Genomic DNA, 23,070 nt, shown 5'->3' with positions numbered 1-23,070 from the left:
CAAACAAATGGAAAAAATTCAAAATAATATACTTTCAAAAGATTATGATTTGTGTGATTCTCTAAGGAAGAAAAAAAATCATTTCTTAAATTGAAATGTTTAATTCGATTTATCATTATTATTTGGGTAATTATTTTAGAAATCATAACTTTTTTCGGAGTGTTGTTTTTTCAAATGTTTAATTTCTTATTAGAGGAATTATACATTAAAAAGTTGAATGCAATGCAATTGTTTAAAATGACATTGCTTCCGATAATATTCATGAAAAAATTATTTTTAGATGGAATTGGGTGATTATTTTTGAACTCATATTTTTCCTTTCGAAAATTTCGGTTCGAAAATTTCTATTAAATGTTCGCAAATGAACACTGAAAAGTGAACAGGCACATTCAAGACCTCTGAATTTATATTTCAGATCATGCATTTGTTTATGAAACAGTTGAGACTTTTTGAGCACTTGGATGGAAAATTTCTTCCCAAATGAAAACAATCTTTGAAAAATCCTTATCCCGAAAAAAGTTATGATTTCATAAATAATCACCCAATTATTTCTTTTTTGTGCTCATTTATCAGCACTTGAGATAAATTCTTATTCCGATAATTTGATGGAAGAAATATGATTTCAAAAATAATCACCCATTTCTTTCTTTTTATATTCATGAATTATTTAAAAGGAATTTCATTAACCTTTTTTATAATGGAGCCAACAACATTTCATGTGATCAAAACAACTCTATCTAAAAATTTGTTTCCAATAAAGCTTCATCCATAAATCACTATAATATAATCGAAATGAAAATTTTATGAATTCAAAATGAACATAAAAAATAGTGAATATTTTCTCGCAATTTCAAATTGTTTGCAGAGTTATTGCTTTTGTCACAGACATTGAAAGAATATTAAATGTGGTTTAATTTTTTAAATAATCGATTTGGATATTCATGGATAACATCTTGCAAAAACAAAAAATTTTCACCAAAATTTTCAACGGATTCTTTTCAAGGGAAGCACGCTCTCAAAAACAAAACCAATAAAATTAAACTTTTTTAAATATCTGATTGAAATAGGGTTTTGAAGTTTGGAAATTTCAATTTTTTTCGAAACAAATCTTTTTCTTTGCATTTGAATATCCTCAAATCTGAAAAATAAAAGAAATGAGGGAAAACAGGTTCATTGAAGTATTTTTTGCATAAAGTTCAGAATAATTGTATCTCTTTCAACTTTTCCAAACTTTATCAAACTGTTAAAGTGTTAAAATTCTCATGACCATAAACAGGAGTCAATGAAACCATTGAATTATATGTTGTATCATGAGATGGATTCAATAAATTGAACACTTTTTTATTATATTTTCAGGTTACAAAAAGTTGAAAAAAAGAACATTATTTATCAATGAAAAAGCTTGAAGTTTCATATTTTTTCACAAATATGTTATCCTTTAATTTGATTGTTTCACGTTGAATTATTCCTTTTGTTGTTGTGTACCAATTTTTATCTCATCTTCTTTTTTTCAATTTTAATTTAAGAATTGATCAAAAAAATGGGACGTAAATGGATAATGTGAAGTATAAGAAGTTGACATTAAGTGATTATAAATTTTTCAAACCAGCAAAAGCTCTAACAAAGCTGGTTGGTGGAGGACTTGTGTTGTTAAATAAAATACTCATCATCTTTTTATTCCTTTTAACCAGTTTTAACTCTTTCACTGTTCTTCCTATTTCTCTCATCTTCATTAACAATTTTTAAGATAAGACGTAAAAATGAATCCGTCAAACAACAATATTTCCCAAACATATGCTGACTTCATTGCGAATATTGAAAGAAAGAAAAAACAAAAAAAAAATAATTCTTTTGAAATGAAAACACAATTAATAATTTTTTCCTTTGACTCAGAAAAACTCATTTGCAATTTTCAGAAAAACAAAAACCAAAGATGAATGAATAAATAGAATATTATTAGATAACTTGTGATGATGCCAATATTCCACATTTTTCATCATTTCAAACATTTTCATTTTGGAAACGTTTTATCGAGTTTTGACAGTTTTGAGATTTTTATTTCTTTCAATCTTTCGAAAATATTCCAAAGATAATATAAGCAAAGAAATATCATTCTATAATGATAAATGAATTGTTATGAAACAAAAAAAGTCAGATCTTATTCTTTGCAGTTGACAAAACGATCATTATGTGCTTTTCTGGAGACAGTCAATTTTTGATAAAGAAAAAATGATTCAGAAGTTATTTTCCATTTTATCATCACTGACTGTTTAAAAAATATCAACAATTCTATTCTAATGTCTGGAAATTATTCATTTTTCATTTGGAAACAGGATGAGTTTTGTTTTGCTGCAAATGATTTTTTCCTTAAAAAAGCACATCTTTATCCGTTTTCATGAATCTTTTCTCTTCACAATCCAAGTGATCTTCGTACGAGCTTTATTCTAAATTAAATAACAACATCAACAGTTTCTCTATCAATTCCAACGGTTGAAGTATTCGGTCAACTCTTTGAAGAACAAAATAATAAATAAAAAAAGATGCGTTCAGGCATTTTCATTGAATAATTATGTTCTTTTCGTTAACTTTTTGTAATCAAAACATTTGAAAAAAATGGGTTTATTTTTTGAAAAACTTGTGAAATCACAAAACATTTTGTTATGACATCCATAAGGTTTATTTACAGTTATAAAAAATAAAAATTATTTTGAAATCTGATTAAGTTTAATAATGTTAATAGTGAATCAATTCTTTCATGCTTTGTGCATAAAAAGCTTGAAAGTCCATTCATTCCCCAAAATGTTAACAAATCGTTATTAATTCAAAAAAGATTTGTTGTTCGATATGCAAACAACTGAAAAAAAATTTGCTTTTGATTTTAAAGTATGTCTTTTTTTTTTTTAAAAAAAAGTTCATTTTGATAAATTTTCAAATTAAGAAAAACCTTCATATTTCGATAAAATTTCTGTTCCCACTCACAAAATTTTGCTGTCATGAAAACAATATCTTGACAATGTTATTGTTTCCATTTTGGTGAAGTTTCACGAGAGAGAACATAAATTTGATCGAAATATGAAATTTTTTTTCATTATTTGAAAATTTAACAAAATGAACTTTTTAAAAAAAAATTAACCATATCACAAAAGCCCTGACATAAATGTCTTCCACAAAACAATCATTTTTACAGATAAAAAAATATCACCCATTCAAGTTTATCATTGTTTCAAATGATCATATTTTCCAAAGACTGCACCATAATTATTCAAGATGGAAAATATTCAATTCAACAAAAATTTTGAAAATTTTTTGTAAAAATTCTTTCTCATGTTGGTTGTTTTTCTTTCAGTGAATGATCTGAGATATTTGTCAATTTCGATCTTAACAAAACTTTTGGTGTTTTAATTGTGTTTGATTGTGTGCAATTGCATTAACAGGGAAAATTTGAGAATCTCTTCATGTGTGTGTGATTATTTTCGAAATCATAACTATTTTCTGTGTGTTGATTTTTAAAAGATTGTTTGTCATTGAATAGAGATTTTGTATTTTAATGATTAATCACATCAAAACCATTTCAAAAACAAATGCCACAGCTGAAATAAAGATGAAAATATCTTTAATTAGTATTTTCACTTTTCAGTGTTCTTTATAAGATATTCAAGGGAAATTTTTTGACCTTTATATCTGTGAAAAAAATATGATTTCAAAAATAATTTCCCAAATGAATATTTATTGTACTGAAATAACTTGAAAAACGAATAATAAAAATATTTTATCTTTCAATGAACAAAATAAAAAACGAAATTCATTTCATCACTTTTTTGTTAATATGGTTGACATTATCGTTTTTTCTTTTTAGAAAAAATAATCAGATTTCTATTTATGAAAAATCATTTGAACAACTTTTTGACTGAAAAATACTGCATCTTTATTCAACAGTCTGATTGTTTGTGAATTTCGGGTTTTGTGTGGCCAATCTTTCCAAAAGAATTTCATCACAATTTTTTCATGAATTTTTCATCAGACAACATGAAAAGATGAATTGTTTTCTCTTTTTTGTCTCAATAACTTTTAATTGGACGAACACATAAAACAATTGAAAAACCAACTTTTTTATCCAATAATAATATTTAATGTCTGATTCTCTATCCTTCCATTTGTAGGCATTTTATTTCAAATATTCAATTCACTAAAACCAATTTCAACAATCAGTGACTTGACTTATTTTTTTCATCTCTATCATCTTGAGTTGTTTTTTTTGCCTTCTTTTTTTCTTCTATCATGGTTTCTTCATCAACTTTTATGATTTTTCATTCTCTTTGTGCTTCATAATGATCATTATTGCTGTTCATAAGATTTTCACATGACAAGAAAAAGATGAGCGGTTGGATAATGCAACAACAAGTTTGTTAAACAAAAAACAAAAAGCTGAAAAACCTGAGGATTGTCTGAGGCATTTCTCACTGTTCAAAAGATGTGTTTTCAGAATGAAATCGAGTCAAATCAGCACAGAGAATGAATTCAAAAGTGATTTTTCATCAGATAAAGAAATAGAACAGCTCATTTTTCAATAAATAAATATGAAACCAATTTTATTTAAATTCCTTGTTTTGAAACATCACATTTTTTTCTTCGGTCTCCACATAAAAAGGTAGAAACAATTCTTTGTTCATGGAATTAAGTATGACAACAAAGAGATTGCAACAATTCAGTCCCTCCTTTCATGAAGCCGAATTCACATTGTTCTTTTCTTCAACAAAGGAAACAGAAAGTTGAGAGAGGAAATAACAAAAGAGGTTCTTTCACATGAACAATACCTGAATCTCTGAGTCAAGAAACAACAAAGCCAACAGATTGAATGAGTTTCTCTTGTTCTGTTTAATTCTCTTCACAAATCATATGTTTTACAGAACAATGCTATTCATAGATGAAGGAAATGATTCTTCTGATGCAATCGTTGCAAAAGAACAAACAACTATATCCCTGCTTTTTTGAAACAAAAATAGAGATATATCTTTTATCATTTGTTGTGAATGTTGTGATTGCCACAAATAAAGAAAAAGTCGCTTGGATAACTGAAAAAAACAAATGCAAAAAAAGAATTACAACAAATGGAATTGATAATACAAACTGGAGTTACACAAAATAGGAAATGAAATAACAACTGTTGATGTTTGCAATGAAAAAAAAGAAAAGAAAAGAAAAGAAAAGAATCAACTGAAAAGCCAAATTAGAGTTTAATGAAAAATTTCATTTGACAAGATTCACTCAAAATAATTGTGTGGTGGTGATTCAGCGAACACAAAAACATGAATATATAAAACACAGCAAACACTGCTCATCCAAAATCTGCATTCAGAATCGGCGAAAGAAAAAACTAAGTGAAACACAACAACCAATGAAAACAATGAAACAAAAAAAAAGGATGATATCAAAAACAAGAAGAAATGTGCTGATGAACAAAAACAAAAAGGGAAGAGAGATTCTCTCTCAGACTGATAAAAGATAATATTGAGGCGGCTTTGGAAACAAATACATTTTTCCAGCAAAAACACAATTGTCACCAACTCTTCATTCACTTCTCAGTCTGCAAAGTTCCTGTGATATCTGAAGAATTCACACTCGTCATGTGTTCCCCATCTTCTGTTGTCTCCTCCAGGTCAATCGCATCCGACATCGTCAGAATTGCTGCTCCTGCAGGAAACCGCTGGATGAACTCTCGCTTCAGCCCTGCCAAGCTCAGTCTGTCTTCTGGCTGAGCAGACAGGCAAGCTCGGATGATTTCAAAGAAATTCGACTCCTTCACAGCTGACATGTTCGGTCGTTCGTGATTCACTATCTTCTGCCCTGCCACCTCACCCTCATACTCATCAAATGGGATCTCCAGTGTCAGACACTCCCACAGCATCATCCCAATCGAGAATGCCACTGACTCCTTTGTTGCCCCCATCTTCTTGTTCATCATCAGTTCAGGTGCTTTCCACCTCAGACACTCTTTTCTTTCTTCATCTTCATCATCCTCAAACGCTGATGATGGAGGTGGCGACTTGGTGAATCTCTCGCTCATCACTGAAACATCAGAGGAAGATGTGACCATGGTGGAGCTTGAAGAGACAGATGAACTGTCAGAGTCTGATGAAAAGTCCGAGTGCAAAACAATGCAGATCACCATGTGCTCCGAGAACAGCACAATGTGCGGAGTGAGATTGGCAAGCGATGACAGAGGATTCTCCATTTCATTGAACGAGTGGAGTGCCAGATTCGCCACCCAGAACAGGATCTGGGCAGCTGTCATCTCCCTCTCCTGCAGAGTGCCTATCGCCATCTCCTTTGTCTTGTTCCTTCCATGCAACAGCATGAACAGCGAATCCCTCAAATCCACAATCAGCTTCTCATGGGGAGATGAGCAGGCCATCACATCCACCAGATTCGACATCGACGAGGTGGTGGGGCACAGATCCTCGCCCCGAACAAATGTTGAATCTGAATCAGTCGTTGAAGTGGTGGAAGTGGATGAGATAGAAGGTGATGGTGATCTCTTTCGAATCTCTTCTTCTTCAACCTTCTCCAGTACCCATTCAGGAATCTTGTCTGAATCTCTCCCCAAAATATATTCTGTTGAGCCACATTCACTCAGCAAATGCTCTGACGATTCTGAGTGTCCCAAGCTTTTCTCATACACCCTCTTCTTGATTCTTTCTTCATTCTTCTTCTCTGCCTCTCTCTCTGCTCTCCTCCACTGCTCCTCGGGTGATGGCTCCATCGTCACCATCTCAATCAGCTTCGGATCCTTCTTCACTGTGTCATTCACAATCTCTCTCAGATCTTTGTTCTCATTCTTCGCCTTTCTCCATCTGACTGTTGAAACAACTGCAATTATCAGAATGATAAGAAGAATAAATGCCATCACAATAATTATAACCAAAGACCATGATGATTTCCCTTCTTTTCCTCCTTCAACCACTTTATCATTTCCAGTCTTTGGTTCTGTTTTGTTCTTCAGAATCTTTGGAGAAGTTGCAGCCAATTGCTTCCCAAACAAAATCATCACTGACACCTCTGTTTCATCTGCAATCGTTGAAATATTTTCTGATGGAACTCTTCCAACCACTTCTATTTCTGAAACAAAACTGTCTTCCTCAAAAGGATATGTCTCAACCAACTCCACATCCCCTGTTTTGAATATCAACCTGAATGACAAGTCACAAGGCACAAAAAGAGATCCCTTGAATTTCACAACAACATTGCTGTCATTCTCATTCACTGAAACATCTTCCAGTCTGGGAATGAAAAATGGAGATGACCTTTCTCCTGCTATCCCTCTCAAATCACATCCATCATTCAAAATCCAAAGAGAAGAATTGTCTTTCACTCCATCTCCACCTTTCAAGCTGGAAATGGTCAATGATGCAGAATCTGAACAAATAATATTCCTCCGAAGAGAGGGATATTTTTCGATGAATGGATTGTTGTTCAAAAACTCCCCTTTCTCAATCGTCACATCGCCTGCAGACACTGACAATCCACCTTGTGAAGCATTCATAATTGTAACATATTTCATCTCTAATGAAGAATTCGCTGAGTGAACAAGCGATCCATTCCATTTGCATATCTCTTCAAAAATATTTTCATTCTCCAACAAGTGGTTGTTGGTTAACAATCCTTCAAATTCACACATTTGCAGAGAAACATCCTTTGCATTGTTAATCTCCATAATGCTTCCTTTGTCAGAGAGAGAATGGCAATCTGAGCAAGAGCAATTGAAAAGATTTATTTTAACAGATGATGAAGAAGCTGAGAAAACAGAAGTTCCTTTTGAATTCCTCGAACAGTTGTTGAATAAGGAGATTCCAATAGAAACTGTTCCTGATGACAAATCGTTTATCGCAATAACACAACCCTCAGATAATTTCACTCCATCTGCAGATACTCCATTAAACACAAGACTTCCACAGTTGCCAATCTCAAATACATCTGTTGTTGATTCAATCTGTTCCAGTTTCATATTTGTAATATTTATCTCATCACCATTTAACAAAAATGAAGGCTTCTTGAATGAAAGCATTGATATTGAGCAGTTGTCAACATGAAGAATTCCATTTTCGATGCTCAACAATGTTGAATTCAGAACAACAGATTCAAAGCTTTCTGATTGGCCAACAGATGAAAAATCAACAAATGAAAGAGAAAGCTGACCATTTGTTTCATGAATAATTGAATTGCCTGAATACGAAAATAACTGACCAAAGTTGAATTTCAATCTCTCAATCCGAACATTCTCTGATGTTGTGATCAGACTTCCCTCGTTGGTTATTGTTGAGTTCAGATGCACCAAAGCAGCTGAGGGAGATTGCAATGAGCGGATGGTCACATCAAGAACATCACACTTCCCAACAATTTCTGTTTGCTCCAAGATCAACAGCTGTGAATACAGAGATGGAATGATGTGCTGCACTCCAAAGCTCAATGAGTGGCATGGTGTGTCCAATTCTCCACATTGCTTGCTGTCTGCGCGATTGTCTGCAACTGATGACACAAATATCGTCTCGCTCTGGTATCTCATAACCCTCAGCAGAAGATCTTCTTCTCCTTCAAACGAGTCTGTCGTGCATCCCCATACTGCCTTGTCCTTCACAAACGGTGCTCTGAAATCCAGCAAGAACTGCTCATCAACAACTTGTGTCTCGATTGAGTGGCATCGAATATACACGTCTCTTCCTCTCAATGCAGAGTTGTCTCGGAATGTGATATTTGACAGAACAAAATTCAGAGGCTGCTCAGCTGTCGATGAACATTCCAGAAACATCCACCCACCTCTTCCTGCAGTCGAGCAGAAACACTCTGAAATCTTGCAAAATGAGCACTCAAAACTTCCTCCTTCGTTCAATACACAAAACATCCCTCCTCCCTTTCCACACTTCAACCCTCCACATCTCTTCATCGTTGTGTTTCGAATCACCATTTTCAATGGCTCATCATTCACATTTCGAATGATCGAGATGTTTTCTGTTGTGTCTTGGGTGACTTCTTCAAACAAACTCCACTCAATTACAATGTTTTGTTCTCCTTCATTGCTCCCTCTCTTCTCTCCAGCTGATCCCTTTGATATCCTCAATCCACTTGCTCCCTCCACCTCAATATTCTTCATCGTCAGATTTTTCGCATTCAGCACTGTTGTTGACAACACAGAAATAACATCCTGCGAAAAGCTCAACAATTGCATCGTCACCAATTCCAGCACAACTGTCCCTCCTTCTGCCTTGATCAGCCCATAATCTGTCACTTCTTCTCTCTCATCTCCTTTTTTGGTGAATGAGCAATCTTTCACAGTCAACAAACCCTCGCTTGAGCCAACATGCATCAAAACATCCACTCCACTTGCAAATGAAGATGGAATCACAAACTTCACCAGCTCGAAATTGGTGATGCCACAAATCTTCATTGCTGCTCCTTCTGCTCCTTCAAGCGATGAGACACATTCCAATGAGCACATGCTGCTCTCATCCGATTTCACTGATATTCCACTCACTTCAACACTCTTCTGCAGATACCCTTTTCCTTTGATGCTGACATTCCTTTCATTCCCTTCTGCCAGTCTTGTCAACGAATGATCCATCGACAGACACGGATAATCTGAGAATCCACACACACACACATCACAACCTTCGCTCCCAATAAATATCTCTGACCCAATCCCTCGCCAGAATAAAACCAGTGGAATGGCATTCGTTGTGTCACTCCCATCAAAGCCTCTCATAGAATCCAATGAAATATCTGCCAGATGTCCAGATACAAATGGAAGAGAGGTGTTTGTGATGCTCTTCGTCAAGTTTGGTGATTCAACAAACAGATCATTTCCATATCTGGCAATATTTGGCTTGTCTGCCTCAAAAACAGGGGATGAGATCACAAACGAAGAATCACCATCAATCAGCTTCAGTGCCATCCCTCCCCCAAACCCAATCTTCCGTTCTTCTGCTGGTGCTGTGCATCCTGTGAATGTGCATGAAATAACATTCATTTGAATGCTCCCTTTCAACTGACCATCAATGGCCCCTCCTCTGCTTTCATCATCCAGCACAGAACATCCATCAAATGAACATTCTTCAATATTTATTTGTGTGTTTGTATTTTCATCATCGCTGTTGTCAATGCTCACACAGCCTCCATTTCCAGCTGCTCTTTCCATTTTTGTGAAATTGCTGTTCGTCATGTTCAACCACAGTGTGCTCATCAACTCGGTATTTGTTCCACTTCCCCTCAACGAGATCAGCGGATTTCTCCTCAAATCAATTGATGAAGCGGAGAATTTGTCGATTGTCAAAATTCCTGATTCAACAGACAAGAACAGAAATGTCAATTCTGATAATTGATCTTGAAGAGAAAGCGAACATTGAGACAGAGTCATTGACGATGAAGATGACGAAATGAAAGTGGAGTGAAGAGGAAGGGAAGATGGAAGAGAAAAGATGAGTTTTGATAATTCTGTTTCAACATTTGCTGAAATCATCTCAGAGTTTGATGTTTCACTTGAATCAGAGACTGTCCAGCCACTTTGATCATCATTTCCTTTGATTTCGTGTTTCTGATCAGAAAAGGTTAATTCATCGCTCATCATAATCATTCCATTCACAACAACTTTCTTTGTTCCTGCTTGTTTTGTGAGCGAGTGCTTCATTGTCAAGCAAGGGAATTGGACAATTCCACAGTGTGAGTGATTGGATGCCTCAGAATTGCTCACATATATTTCTTCTGGGGTGGAAAGAAGATAGATGCACAGAGGAATGGCCACACTGTTGTTTCCATTGTCATATCCTCTCACTTTCTCAAGAGAATCCAATGAATCTGTAACACATCTGATGTTTTCTGATTTTGCTGTTTCTTCCAGATTGGGTGAAATGACAAAGATATCATTCCCCCATTTAGCTGTGTTTGTGCCAAACGAAGAGGAAATCAGGAAATTGGGATTTTCATTCAACAATCGAAGAAAGATTCCTCCCCCAAATCCATATGTTGCAGAGCAATAGCACCCATCAAAAGATCCACCTTTCACTTTCACTTCATTCTCATTCCCAACACACAGCATCATCGATCCCCCATCAGCCGATGTTCTGCTTCCACATCCTTCAAAAGTGCAACAATTCACATCAATGTTGGCCTTGTCATTCGAAAACGATATCACTGCTGCTCCGCTCGTTGTTCTCTCAATCCCATCAAATGCACACTCTGAAAGTGTCAATGAAATCTCATTTGTCGAAGAAAGCGAAAACAGTGAATTTGTTGAAATCGTCTTTGCCCAGTTCACATGTTCCATCTGAAACATCCCATTCTGCACATTTATCAGTTCTGTCGAAAATACTGTTTCTGTTGATTGTCCGCTCCCAAATGATATGTTCAGTCTGCTGACGCTCATTCCTCCTGCTCCACTTATCTCAAACATCCTTGACCCACGATTATTCGGATGAGCCGAGTCATGCACAACAACAAAGTCTCTGGCAGTCAATGTGCCTGTTGAGACTGAAAATAGAGACAGCCCAGATGCTTCAAATTCTGTATGGATTGCTGTGCTCATATTGCTTTGGCCATAAACAGTAAAAGCGTTGACTCCACAATCAAAACTATTTGTTTCGATTATCGTTCCTGAAGATACTTCGACATTGGGAACCAAGTCTGGAATGAGTTGTGTGAGGCAACGGCTGATCGTGCTGCATGGATAAGATTCATAAATTCCACAAGCATATGTGTCGTTGCCTTTTGGTTGTGGATCAGTTGATGAGACAAATCTCATATTTCCAAAATCATTGCGAAGCCATTCACTACGATCAACAATTGAGTCAAATTTAATGCTAACTCTGTTTGTTGTTTGGACGGTTGAATAACAACTTGGATCAATATTATTTTCTGAGGATATGTAAATGGAAAGATCGTGCCCACCTTTCACACATGTGTTATTGTGAAAAAAACAGTAATAAAACAATGTTCCTCCATTATTTCCTTTTATATGTTGAAATACAGCTCCACCTCCGCACTTAGCAAAGCAATGACAAAATAAACAATTTGAAATGGCAACTTTATCCGCTGGCTCATAATGAATAATTGCCCCTCCTGCACCATTTATTGAAGAGTTGCATCGACAGTTATCATAAAAGGAATTCACAACGCACACTTTCTGTCTTTCTGTTTTTGTTTGAAAAAAATATATAGCTCCTCCATCATCAGCAGAAGAGCAATTATTAAACAAACAATCGTCAACAAATGGTTGCGTATAAACATTATCGAACATTATTCCTCCACCTCCATATCCGTTGGTTGCTGCTGATGTGCATTGAAAAAATGAAGAATGAAGCACAAAGCATTCAGCAATTCTTTGAGCATATATTCCTCCACCATTTGTCGAGGAAGCATTGCATCTTGTGAATGAAGAATTCTCAACTGTGAGAATTGCACTTGCGTTGTTATAAACATAAAGAGCTCCTCCTTGTGGTGCTGTGCAATCAGTCCATTCGCATAATGAAAAGGATTGGCTTTCCGTTGAATTAATTTGTCCTTTTTTCTCAAGGGCATTCGTTTCTCTTTTCCCGAAGTTTATTGTTGTGTTTTTGCAGACAAATTCCTGTGAAGAATAAGATCCACTCGAAATCCCTCCTTCAAAGACATTCACACATGAATAAATGAGGCAGTTCTCCATTGAACTCAACAAGCACGAATGTTCCACAAAATGATCGCTATTCGTGTTATATTTCACAGACATGTTCCTGAAGGCACAATTATCAATCTGTTCGCTTTTGCTCTTTCCTGATAGCAGGAAATTGTCTGAGGATGAGACAGCCAGATCAGTAATGATGGAATTGCTCAAAATAGCAATATTTGAATCATCAGATGAAAATATGAGACTGGAAGGGTTAAGACTCTTTTGGGGGATCAAAGTCATGTTTGTGAGGCAGATTGACCCGATATTCAAATAAAAAGGAGATTCCGACTTTTGGAAGGAAACACACGAATCCAACACCACATCCGATGAATCTGTTATTAGAATAAATGGCGAGGAAGAATATTCCACTGCCACATTTTCCAGTCCAACTGAAGAATTGGAAAAGTGTAAAAATGAATAAATCGCTGTGCATGTTCCTTCCTTCCATCTGTTCATTCCTGATGCTTTTCCATGTTCTGAAAAATAATTATTATTGCCATTTGTGAAAAACTGTGCATCATTTGAGTTGCCTTGACCGAAATAAAAACAGTTATATTAAAAAGTAATATAAAATATAATACCTCGGTTTCTAAATGTGGCTGTCGCATAGATGACTTGAGAATTAAATGTCTCTGCCAGAATCAGACATGCTAAAAGGAACAAATGCATGCTTATCGAGAATACAAATCAGTTTTTATATAAAAATTAAATATTATGAGAATGATCATTTTTTATTTGTTAAACTCATGATTGAATAAAGAAAATGTGAAATTGAAATACTTATTATTGTTTTTGAAATACACAATTAATGATGCAATGTTAAAATTCTCCTATTAAACAGCTGTCCAGAATAAAACTGTTTTTTTCTGGAAAATATTTTTCAATAAATCACAACAACTTTTTGAAAGAAAAAATTTTTAACAAAATGCAATATTGTGCTTGCCTTATCAATGCAAAAAATTAGTTTCAACAGTAACAAATAACAAATAATTTTAAATAGATTTTAAGAAAAACAATAATAAGAAAAAACATTAAAACAAACTTAAATTTGTTTCTTTATTGTTTGTTATTCATAGAACATTTATGTTTTGATCCCAATTCGCATTGAAAATATCTGATTAACCATAGTTATGTTTTCAGATTGACTTGTTTTTTCAAATCTTTTGTTGAACAAGTGATCGAGGATTTCGAAGAATCCAATGATAATATCTTTTGTTGAGAAATGCTTTTTTCATTTGACTGTGAAATTAGATTCAAGCGTTTGGATGCAAAATAGTTAACAATTAACGTGAGCATTTGATAAGATAGTTTTGCGAACAAATATGAAGAAATGGTTTATGTTTTTATTGGCTTACTGAAAAAAGATAAAAGGTGGAAGCGACTCAAAGAATGGAAAGTGATATATTTGCTCATTTCTAGTTTGTGGAATTATGTTTTTTTATATCATTTGTTCGTTTTGCAGGCATTTGATTTGGGAAATTTTAAAATAACCGTTGAAAAGCACTTTTCTGAAAGAAGAACGATTGAGAATTTTTGGCAAAGATGAAGTTTGAAATAATTTTTTAAAATGTTATTTTTATTTGGCTCCAGCGCAGAAATCAAGGAAATAGAAGACTGACATTCACTTATCTTGGTTGAATGTCTTGCTCGAATAACTGTAATATGTTGAAAGAAGACAGGGCAAAGAGATTGGATGGACATTTGAGAAGTCAATTCTTGATTCAATCAGAAGGAATTGTTAAAATTCCAAATCTCTCTTTATTCAGAGGGATCAGAAACCTTCTCATATGGAGATGAAAAGACTTTTGGAAACGGATGATTGGAGGATATGTTACAGAAACGATTGAAAAAGGATGGAATGATGAATTTATTATTGAAGAAAACGAGACTTTTCAATGGAACAATAATTGAAAATGATAAACAAGTCAAAAGGTTTGGTTTTATCTTCCAAAATAAACTTTATTGAATTTTATTGTTTTCTTACAAGCTATTCAGAAAGCGAGGGCTTTGATGACTTAGAAGAAGAAGAAAAGAGGCGAAGGAGAAGGCAAAGGAGAAGAAAGACAAAAATTCAAGATATAATGAAGATGCATTCCATTGGGTTTTGGAGAAGAGTAATTTTTTGGAGAAAGACGATTTTTTGAGAAAGAAGTGAAGGAAAAGCGGAAGATTTTTGAATGAAAAGAATGATTTCCAAATCTTTCATGCTTTTTGTAAGCGAGAATGAATGGATTGAGTTGAATAAGTGAAAGATTGAGAAGATGCTGTTTCTGAGGAAAACACACAAAAATGAAAGAAGAAACAAGATAACGTTTGATATTGCTGAATTTCAATCAATTTTATTTGATGTTATTTTTGATTGCAATTCTTCTCAGCTTATCATCTCATTTTGTCAACTTTAATCATTAATTTATTTATTCAGCTTCATCATCATCATCTTCTTCTTTTTCTTCTTCTTCCTCCTCATCCTCTTCTTTTTCTCCTTCTCCTTCTCCTTCTTCTTCGTTTTCGTCTTCGTCTTCTTCACCTTCTTCTTCTTTTTCTTCTCCTTCTTTTTCTTCTTCTTCTTCTTCTTCACATTATTCTTCTTCTTCTGCTTCTTCTTCTTCTTCTTCTTCAGTTTCTAATTCTAATTCTTCAATTTCTTCAACATCTTCTTCTTTCCCACAAACTGCCCCATCTTCATCTTCACCATAATCTTCTTCATCAGCTCTTTCTTCTATTTTTTCAATGTTTTTTTCACTCACTTGACGTTCTATCGATCCGTCGGCCTTATGATTCATTTATGCCATTCAATTCAGAAGAACCATTGAACTGAACTGAAAATAGCTTCATTCGCTTTTCTTCCTCTCAACATCCATTCACCACATGCGCCTTCATTTCTTTTTTCATTCATTATTCTGATGATGAAAAAAAAGCCATCTGTATAAAATCGGTCTTTTCATTGAATATTGTTCTTCTTCTTCTTCTTCAACTCCCCTCGAATTCAGGGCCAAGCGTCATCTTTTATTTTCTTTTCGGAAGCACAAAACGTATGTTTATGCAATCACGAAATATCTATGAAAATTATTTTACAAAGGAGATGGTTCAATATCAAACCAAGAATAGCCGATCATCTGGTGCACAATCCATGAAGGTTGATTCTGTGTTTTTCATCTGGAAGCTGAAAGAGTTCACAGAAAACAGAAAGAACAAGGCAAAAGACGATATTTGGAACATATTATAATATGGATGATGTTTGAGAGATTGCATAATGCGATTCACTTTGAATGAGTCATCGAAGAAAAAATGAGGAAGAAAAAGAATTGAGAGGATAATCCATATTTGAAGGATAATTCCATGAAACAAGGGATTCTTCAGCCAACAGGCAAGTTGGTATCAGTGAAACAAAAGAAACAGATATTTTTGAAGATAATTTCCAGATATGATTGAAGAAATGCTATTTGAAAAGAAGAAATAGATGATTCCAAAAAGCAACAAGCGGAATTTGCCTTTGATGAAAAGGAGAAAATAGATGAAGTAATTACGAAGAAATATTTTTATTTTAGCGGAGATTAAAGATTGATTGAAAAAAAATAAACTTCTGATGAAAAGAAGATGATAATTATAGGATATTTCTCTGATATGGAAAATGGTCAAAAATGAGAAAATGAAAGAATTAATTTGAGAATCAGATAAAATTCATTATTTCCTGTTTTTTTTGTGTCAGCAGTGCTGAAAGTGAGTGTTTGAAGAGGAACAAATGTTGAGGTGAGGAGGATGAAGGAGGCGTCTTGGGAATCTGTCATGCAAACAAGAGCGAATTCTATTGTTTCACATGGACTGAGTTGTGTGATTCCGCAGAGATCGGTGATTGTCCCATTATGTGACACGATTTTGAATGTTGTTATGAGAGGAAGCCATCTGTTGAACTCAACATCATCAGCAGTTCCTTGATTCCAGACTCTTTTTGTTGGGATTGTTGATCCACACTGATTGAATGGTGATTGAGTGATTGCATTGTCACTGAAGAACACATCGTTTCCTCTGCCATTTGTTGCGGAATTTCCATCGAAGAAACAGAAAGTGATGAATTTGACTCCATTCATCCAATCATATGTTCTGGTGCAACACAACGCAGCGCCACCGTAGGTGGTTGGATTTTCGACTTTGTTGTTGATGAACTGGCACTCATGGAGCAAGCATTGTTTTGGTTTTTGTGGTGGATGCCAATTGAATGTGACTGCACCAGCTGCATCACCACAAGTATTTGCAATTCAGGCGCAATTTTTGAACAAGAATTTTGCATCAGATGGCATGTTATCGAGAGCAAAATACCAGCCAGTTCCGCACCAATTTGTGATTGAACAACTTTCCACTCTATTTTCTGAGAATGTCCAAACAGAATTTGATTGTGGCCAGCCAACATAAGCAGCTCCTCCATGTAAAGCAGAGCAACTTGTGAAATTGGATTTTGTGACTCCTATTTTTAACAAACCGTAACAGTATAAAGCCCCACCAGCACCATAAGTTGAACATCTGTTGAATGAACAGGAAGTGATTGTGAGATTTGCATTAGCACGTTCAACATGAAGTGCACCGCCTGCTGAAGATCCACCAGTTAAATCTTTCCATTCACACCATTCGAAGCGATGAATGCTTGCATCAAAAGCAGTCAGCTTTTCTTGTGTCTTTCTTTCAGTTTCAAATATGAAATGAATTACAATATCATTTGATGATGAATGTATTTGAGGGAAAAAAGAGGTGTTGAAGGCAGAGAGAGGAGTGGATGGACTGTTGAGGTTGGGGAGAATGGCGCCATCGATGGGTTTGTGGGAACGGAGGAAGAGAGAAAATTATGCAAAAAAGGATGGTGATTAGAAAAAGAAGAAGAAGAAAAAGAAGAAGTTGAAAAGAAATGCTAGTCAGCGAACTGTTCCGTTGCAAAAAGTGCACGTTTGTTGCTATTTCTATTTTGAACAAAGAAGTTGCTCTGAACATTTAATTATCTTCGTCACTTTTTTTAACCAAATAAAAATCGCATCGCATGTGCTTTCTGCAATTTTGCAGTAAAAATATTGAAGGAAAAAAACAACTAACTCGATGATATTGCTTTATAATTTTGTGAAAAGGCTCAATTTGCCATATTTTATTCACAATTCAATCTTCAAAATTGTCAATATCAACACTCTTGAAAAAATGAACTGTTTTTTAACAAAAAATACAGAGCCAAATGCCACTGAGAAATTTTTAATTACGAAAAAAATGACTTTTGTGATATTTTTCATTAATTCCAACATCATTCAGAAAACGCCAACTTCAATTGACATTAATCTGGTTTATTTGTATTGAGAAAGTATTTTTGAAATATGTTTAAGGAAAAAAGAAAAAATAAGCTGATTAATTTTTAAGTAATATAAACATTGATCAGAAAATTGATTGAAGAGCGATTTTCTGAATGCTTTGGAGAATAATTCTTTTCCAAGTTGCAATATTGATTTACTCAAAAGACGTTAATGGTGAGGCAACAGAAGTCTACGTGAGGCGAAGCGGGAACGATGGCAACAGCGGTTTGGCGATCGGCAAGGAAAAACTAACATTGAGCGATGCATACAGTGTACTGAGTAGCGACATTGAATGTCGCATGAAGGTTGTTTATGATGATGATGGACCATTTATTGCAGATTCCGTTGGATTTAATAATGAATATGGAATCACGATTGAAGGATGGAATAGTGAGGAAAATGGAAACACTGAAGTGGAAATGGACTGTAAAGAACATACAGGATGTGATCTTTTCACATGCAGAGGAACTGTAACATTTCTGTATTTGACATTTAAATTTCCAGCAACGTTGAAAAAAGAGAGCGAGTATTCTAGGATGTGCGATTTGATATTGAGCCTTGAAGCTAATTTATCGATTACAAACTGCAGTTTCAATCCACCAGAAACAACGGGTGAGGGTGTTGATTATTATCTTGTGTTTGCATCAGGGGGTTTATTGACAATGTTCAATGTCGAGTGTACAATTGGTAGTAATGAATTGATGTTTCAGAAGGAACTGTTTGTAGCAAATGAAACTCGTGCGGTAGAATTAACCGATTTATTTTTGAGGAGAATTCAGACAACTGCACAGTCCGTTGTCTTTATCACACGTTTCGGTAAATGTGATGTGTTATTGGACAATTGCACGTTTCTTGAATGTCAAGAAGTATCTATGGAAGAAAGTCGCGGAGCATTGTTCGTTGATTTCAACGACAAAAGCAGCTCATTTACAGTTGGAGGTAGAGCTCCTACGACTTTTTCATCATGTAGTTGCAGAAATAATAAAGGTTCTGGAGGGATGTATCTTCAAGTGCCAGTAATTGAATCAGCAAATAACCTTCAATGGCCTACAGACGGAAGTAATCTGGTGTTTGGCAGATGCAAAGCAGGAGAAGGTGAATCAGAAAGGAACATCGGATTATATTTGAAGATGACAAATGACTCATTATTCGAAGATATAGCAAATTCAATGAGAAACAGTTTTGCGATTAATTATACAAAAGCAGAGCACATGTGGTATATTACTGGATGTGATTCTGTTAATTTAGAAGAGGTAGATTTTGTATCCAAATTTTTTGATACCTCAAATCCACCACAAACACCTACAAAGATTTATGCGATGTCTGGTGGTGATGGGAGTGGCGAAAGCTTGGCGCATCCAATTGGCGTTCTGAGGGATGAAATTCTTAACTTAGAAAAGAATGCAGAGTGCTTCATTGAAATTATCGCAACAGACAGAGCTCTTTCGGTGGAAGAAATAGTGTTTAACTTTAGCAAAGGCATTATGATTGAAGGAATGAGCGGCGATGGAAGTGGCAAAGAGGAAGCGTGCATCGATTGTGATGTCAGTTCAAGCTCAGCTCTTTTCACATGCATAGGAGTGGTGAACTTCCAGCTTTTGGCATTCAACTTTCCCGTTGCAAGAACACAGTGGAACGCTTTGATTAGATCAGATGGAAGTTCAACATTTCTAACAATCAACAATTGCCGATTTGTCAGAGTAGAACCAGAATCATCAGAAGGAGCTTATTCATGTATTGATGAAGATGAATCTATTTTTAGCAATCTTGTGAGAGCTTCTGAAGGAAAAGTTACAATAAACAATGTTTTGTGCACGAGTGATTCGATTTGTGTTTCATTTATGTTTTCGCCATTTTATTTTGAAAGAGCCAGTGAGGTTTTATTGAATGGAGTGAATGTGAGCAACATGAAGATTGAAAATAATGCCACATTTTCGTTTGAAGATTCAGAAGACAAATCATCGCAAATTACAGTTGACGGAGTGAATGTTCAAAACGTGAATTCGGAGTATGGAAACGCGGCAGGGCTGGAGATATATTTGCACTCAGAAGAATCGACTGTGGCGATTGGAAGGCAGAGCAGATGCGCATTCAAATCTTGTTCAGCGCCAGTGGGAAAAGCCGGGGCAATATACATTTGGATGGCAAAGATAAAGCCAAATCTTCAGCTTCCTTCAGCAGGCAATTTGAATGTTGACAGCTCAAACACAGTTGGGTCGTTGCCGATATCAATGTTCATCGAAAGCGAAGGCATCGATGAGTTCTGCAAACAAGAAAATGTGTTTGAGTTTGCAGATGCTTTCGAAGGATCGATAGCTGGCTGGATAATGGGAAGAAAAAATAATCAATCAGTTTCAGAAGATTTGTATGAGAAGCATTTGAAGTGGAAGGAAGAAGGGCCAAAGGAAGATGACCCGAAGGAAGATGATCCGAAGGAAGATGATTCGAAGGATAAAGAGGATAAAGGAGGAGATGGAGGAAAAGAAGGAAATGGAGAAGAAGAGAAGCCATTTGCTTGGTGGATTATTGTGATTGTTGTTGGAGTTGTGGCAGTTGTGGCAGTTGTTTGTGTCATTTTGATTGTGATGAAGAAGAAGAGGAGCTCAAAGAACAGGATTAATGTTGAGGATGAGGAGAACGAATCAGAAGGAAAAGGAGGAAAAGGAGGAAAAGGAGGAAGAAACAAGAAACGAACAAAGCGAGGCGGTGAATTGGAAGAAGGAAGGCCAGCGAAGAACTTTGTGGTTGATGCTGATTCAGATGGAAGCAGCAGGAAAGCTGATGAAGGTGATAATGGTGATAATGGTGATGGAACATTGGAAGCAGAGTATGAAACAGAAGAAGAAGAAGAAAAAGACAGAACAGGGAAAAACGGTGAGAAAGAGGCGAATTGGAAGGGAAAGGAAAATGCATCAGTCAGACAACATTTGGACAATGTCAAACAAAACATCAATGAAACTTTTGAGCAATTTGAACAAAAAGAGCAAAGGGAAAAAATTGGGAATGCAATTGTTGCAGAGGCAGTTAGCCATGTTTTATCTTCCACTTCTTCTTCCTCCTCTTTTTCTTCAGTTTTGAATGAAGAAGGGTTACAAGCAAAGGAATTGGCAGCAGACATCAAAGGATTAATTGCAGAAGCAAATGTTATGTCGCCTTTATCTGAATAACCAAGAGGGAATATATCAAAATGGACGAGGAAGATATCAAAGAGAGTGCCTTCAAAGAAGAAGAAGAAAGAAAAGAAAAAGGAAAGAAAAAGAAAAAGAAGGGAAAATGAAGAATGAAGAGCATAAATGGTTTTAAACAAAAATACGTAAGATTATAACAATAATAATTAAAACAAATTAATTGTTTGCTCATATTTTTCTTTTTTTCCTTCTTTTTTTATTTTATTTTTATTTTTATTTTTATTTTTATTCTAATTCTGAATTGCATTCTCTTTGATTGTTTTCCTTTTTCAAAAGAAATTTTGAACTTTCAAAGTTTATTTATTTATTTTTTTGTCTAAATTTATCTTAATCTTTATCTTTATTTGTTTTATTTATTTTATGATTTTCTCATTGAGATATCAATTGATATTTTTTGAGAAGCTCTTCATTGCATTTGCGATGAAACCCGTTTTTTGCTTATATTTCTCAAACTTCTGATTTTTTCTCTTTTTCTTTTTCTTTTTCTTTTTCTTTTTCTTCTTTTTTTTCATTATTTGACTGATTTGCACCTAAATGCTACAACTTTTTTGAAAGTTGTGAGTATTTTTTTCTTGTTTAACTAGTTTGAAATTGCATTTTTTCTTCTCCTTTTGAAAACAAAAAAAATGTATTTAATTTTTTATTTTCTCGTTTTTTATTGAATGGCTTTTGTAATTTAACTTCTGTGTGTAACTCATCAATTTCTTTCAGTCATGCTTGTTGTGTTTTGCATAGTTTTCTTTGTGGAATCAGTGAATTTATTTCAAGAAAATGAAAAGAAAGATATTTTTCCACTTTTATATTTGAATTCATTTGACAGAAGATATTCTATTTTTGAATGATTTGTGAAGCAATTTGTGAAGAGAGTATTGGAAAATGGAGATGATAATCTTGTTTTTCATTATTCTCGTCCAACAATGTTGGAGTTTGTTTGTATTTTATATTCATTCTCTTTCTCTCTTTGAAGTTTCTTTGTTGAAATTTTTTGAATAACTTTTTAAAGAAAAACAATTCATTTAGGAATTTATTTTTTATTTTTTTAAATTTTGTTGTTTCCATTTGGAATAAAAAATGTTGAAGAAGAAGGTCTGATGAACTTTAAAAAAAAACTGAAAATTCATTGAAAATTTCAAAAATAGATTGGAAAGAAAGATAAAAAAGGCTTCATTCAAATTCTTCCAAAGTTGGCAATTTTCTTCAGTCAAATTTGAAGCGTGTCTTCTTTTTTGTTCATTTCGTTGGATGCGAAGAAGTCTTTGAATTTTTGTCAATCCTTTTCATATTTCAATATTCTGAGCATATTCCTTCTTCAGTTCTTCTTGTTATGTTTTCATCATTCGAAATAATTGTGTGCTCTTCTTCTTTGAATTCTTCTTCTTTGAATTCTTCTTCTTTGAATTCTTCTTCTTTGAATTCTTCTTCTTTGAATTCTTCTTCTTTGAATTCATCATCATCTTCTTCTGGATATCTTCTTTTTGAATATTTGCTTCTCCTGAAAAAGAATTGCTGAATAAGAATTTTCGTTGTTTTCTTCTTATCTTCGGTTATTTTTCTTCTTTATATTTCTTTCTTTCTTTCTTTCTCTCTCTCTCTCTCTCTCTCTCTCTCTCTCTCTCTCTCTCTCTCTTCACTGAAAATGAAGACGAAGCGAATTTTCCATTTCTTCAATAAAATTCTTCAAATCGTTTGCTCATCTTATCAAAATGAAAGCAGTTATTTTCCATTGAAGAGATCTTTTTCAACATTTTCTTTGTCATTCGCTTCAGATTTCATTTTGAAGCATACGAAAATTATCAATGAGAAAAGAAGAAGAGGAAGAAAAATGAGATGATGACAATGATGAAGGTGTTGTTGAAGAAGAAGAGGAAGA

At 34.5% G+C, this 23,070-nt stretch overlaps 3 protein-coding genes across 3 annotated transcripts; 1 reads left to right on the top strand and 2 right to left on the bottom strand.

Annotated features, from left to right (window-relative positions):
* Window positions 1-5,572: 5,572 nt before the first annotated feature.
* MONOS_6932 (uncharacterized protein) lies at window positions 5,573-12,344 on the bottom strand (the record flags this gene model as incomplete). The annotated part of the gene is made up of 1 exon (XM_067877211.1): window positions 5,573-12,344. Exon 1 carries the CDS (start codon window positions 12,278-12,280, stop codon window positions 5,573-5,575), a length of 6,708 nt encoding a protein of 2,235 aa, XP_067736633.1. The 5' UTR covers window positions 12,281-12,344.
* A 2,923-nt stretch (window positions 12,345-15,267) lies between these two features.
* Window positions 15,268-15,820, bottom strand: MONOS_6931 (uncharacterized protein; the record flags this gene model as incomplete). Its single annotated transcript, XM_067877210.1, has 2 exons — window positions 15,268-15,459; window positions 15,788-15,820. The coding sequence occupies 2 exons, from the start codon at window positions 15,818-15,820 to the stop codon at window positions 15,268-15,270; spliced, it is 225 nt and encodes a 74-aa protein (XP_067736632.1).
* Window positions 15,821-18,090: 2,270 nt separating this feature from the next.
* MONOS_6930 (uncharacterized protein) lies at window positions 18,091-21,256 on the top strand. The gene has a single exon (XM_067877209.1). The coding sequence runs from the start codon at window positions 18,126-18,128 to the stop codon at window positions 21,177-21,179; it is 3,054 nt and encodes a 1,017-aa protein (XP_067736631.1). The 5' UTR covers window positions 18,091-18,125; the 3' UTR covers window positions 21,180-21,256.
* Window positions 21,257-23,070: the final 1,814 nt, after the last annotated feature.

The sequence above is a fragment of the Monocercomonoides exilis genome (assembly GCF_001643675.1).
Source record: "Monocercomonoides exilis strain PA203 chromosome Unknown scaffold1-2713096, whole genome shotgun sequence".
NCBI classification, from domain to species: domain Eukaryota; phylum Preaxostyla; order Oxymonadida; family Polymastigidae; genus Monocercomonoides; species Monocercomonoides exilis.
This window is presented reverse-complemented; position numbering and strand designations above follow the sequence as displayed.

Coding starts and splice junctions, on each gene's coding strand:
- MONOS_6930 (XM_067877209.1), top strand. CDS start 18,126: ATGCTTTGGAGAATAATTCTTTTCCAAGTTGCAATATTGATTTACTCA.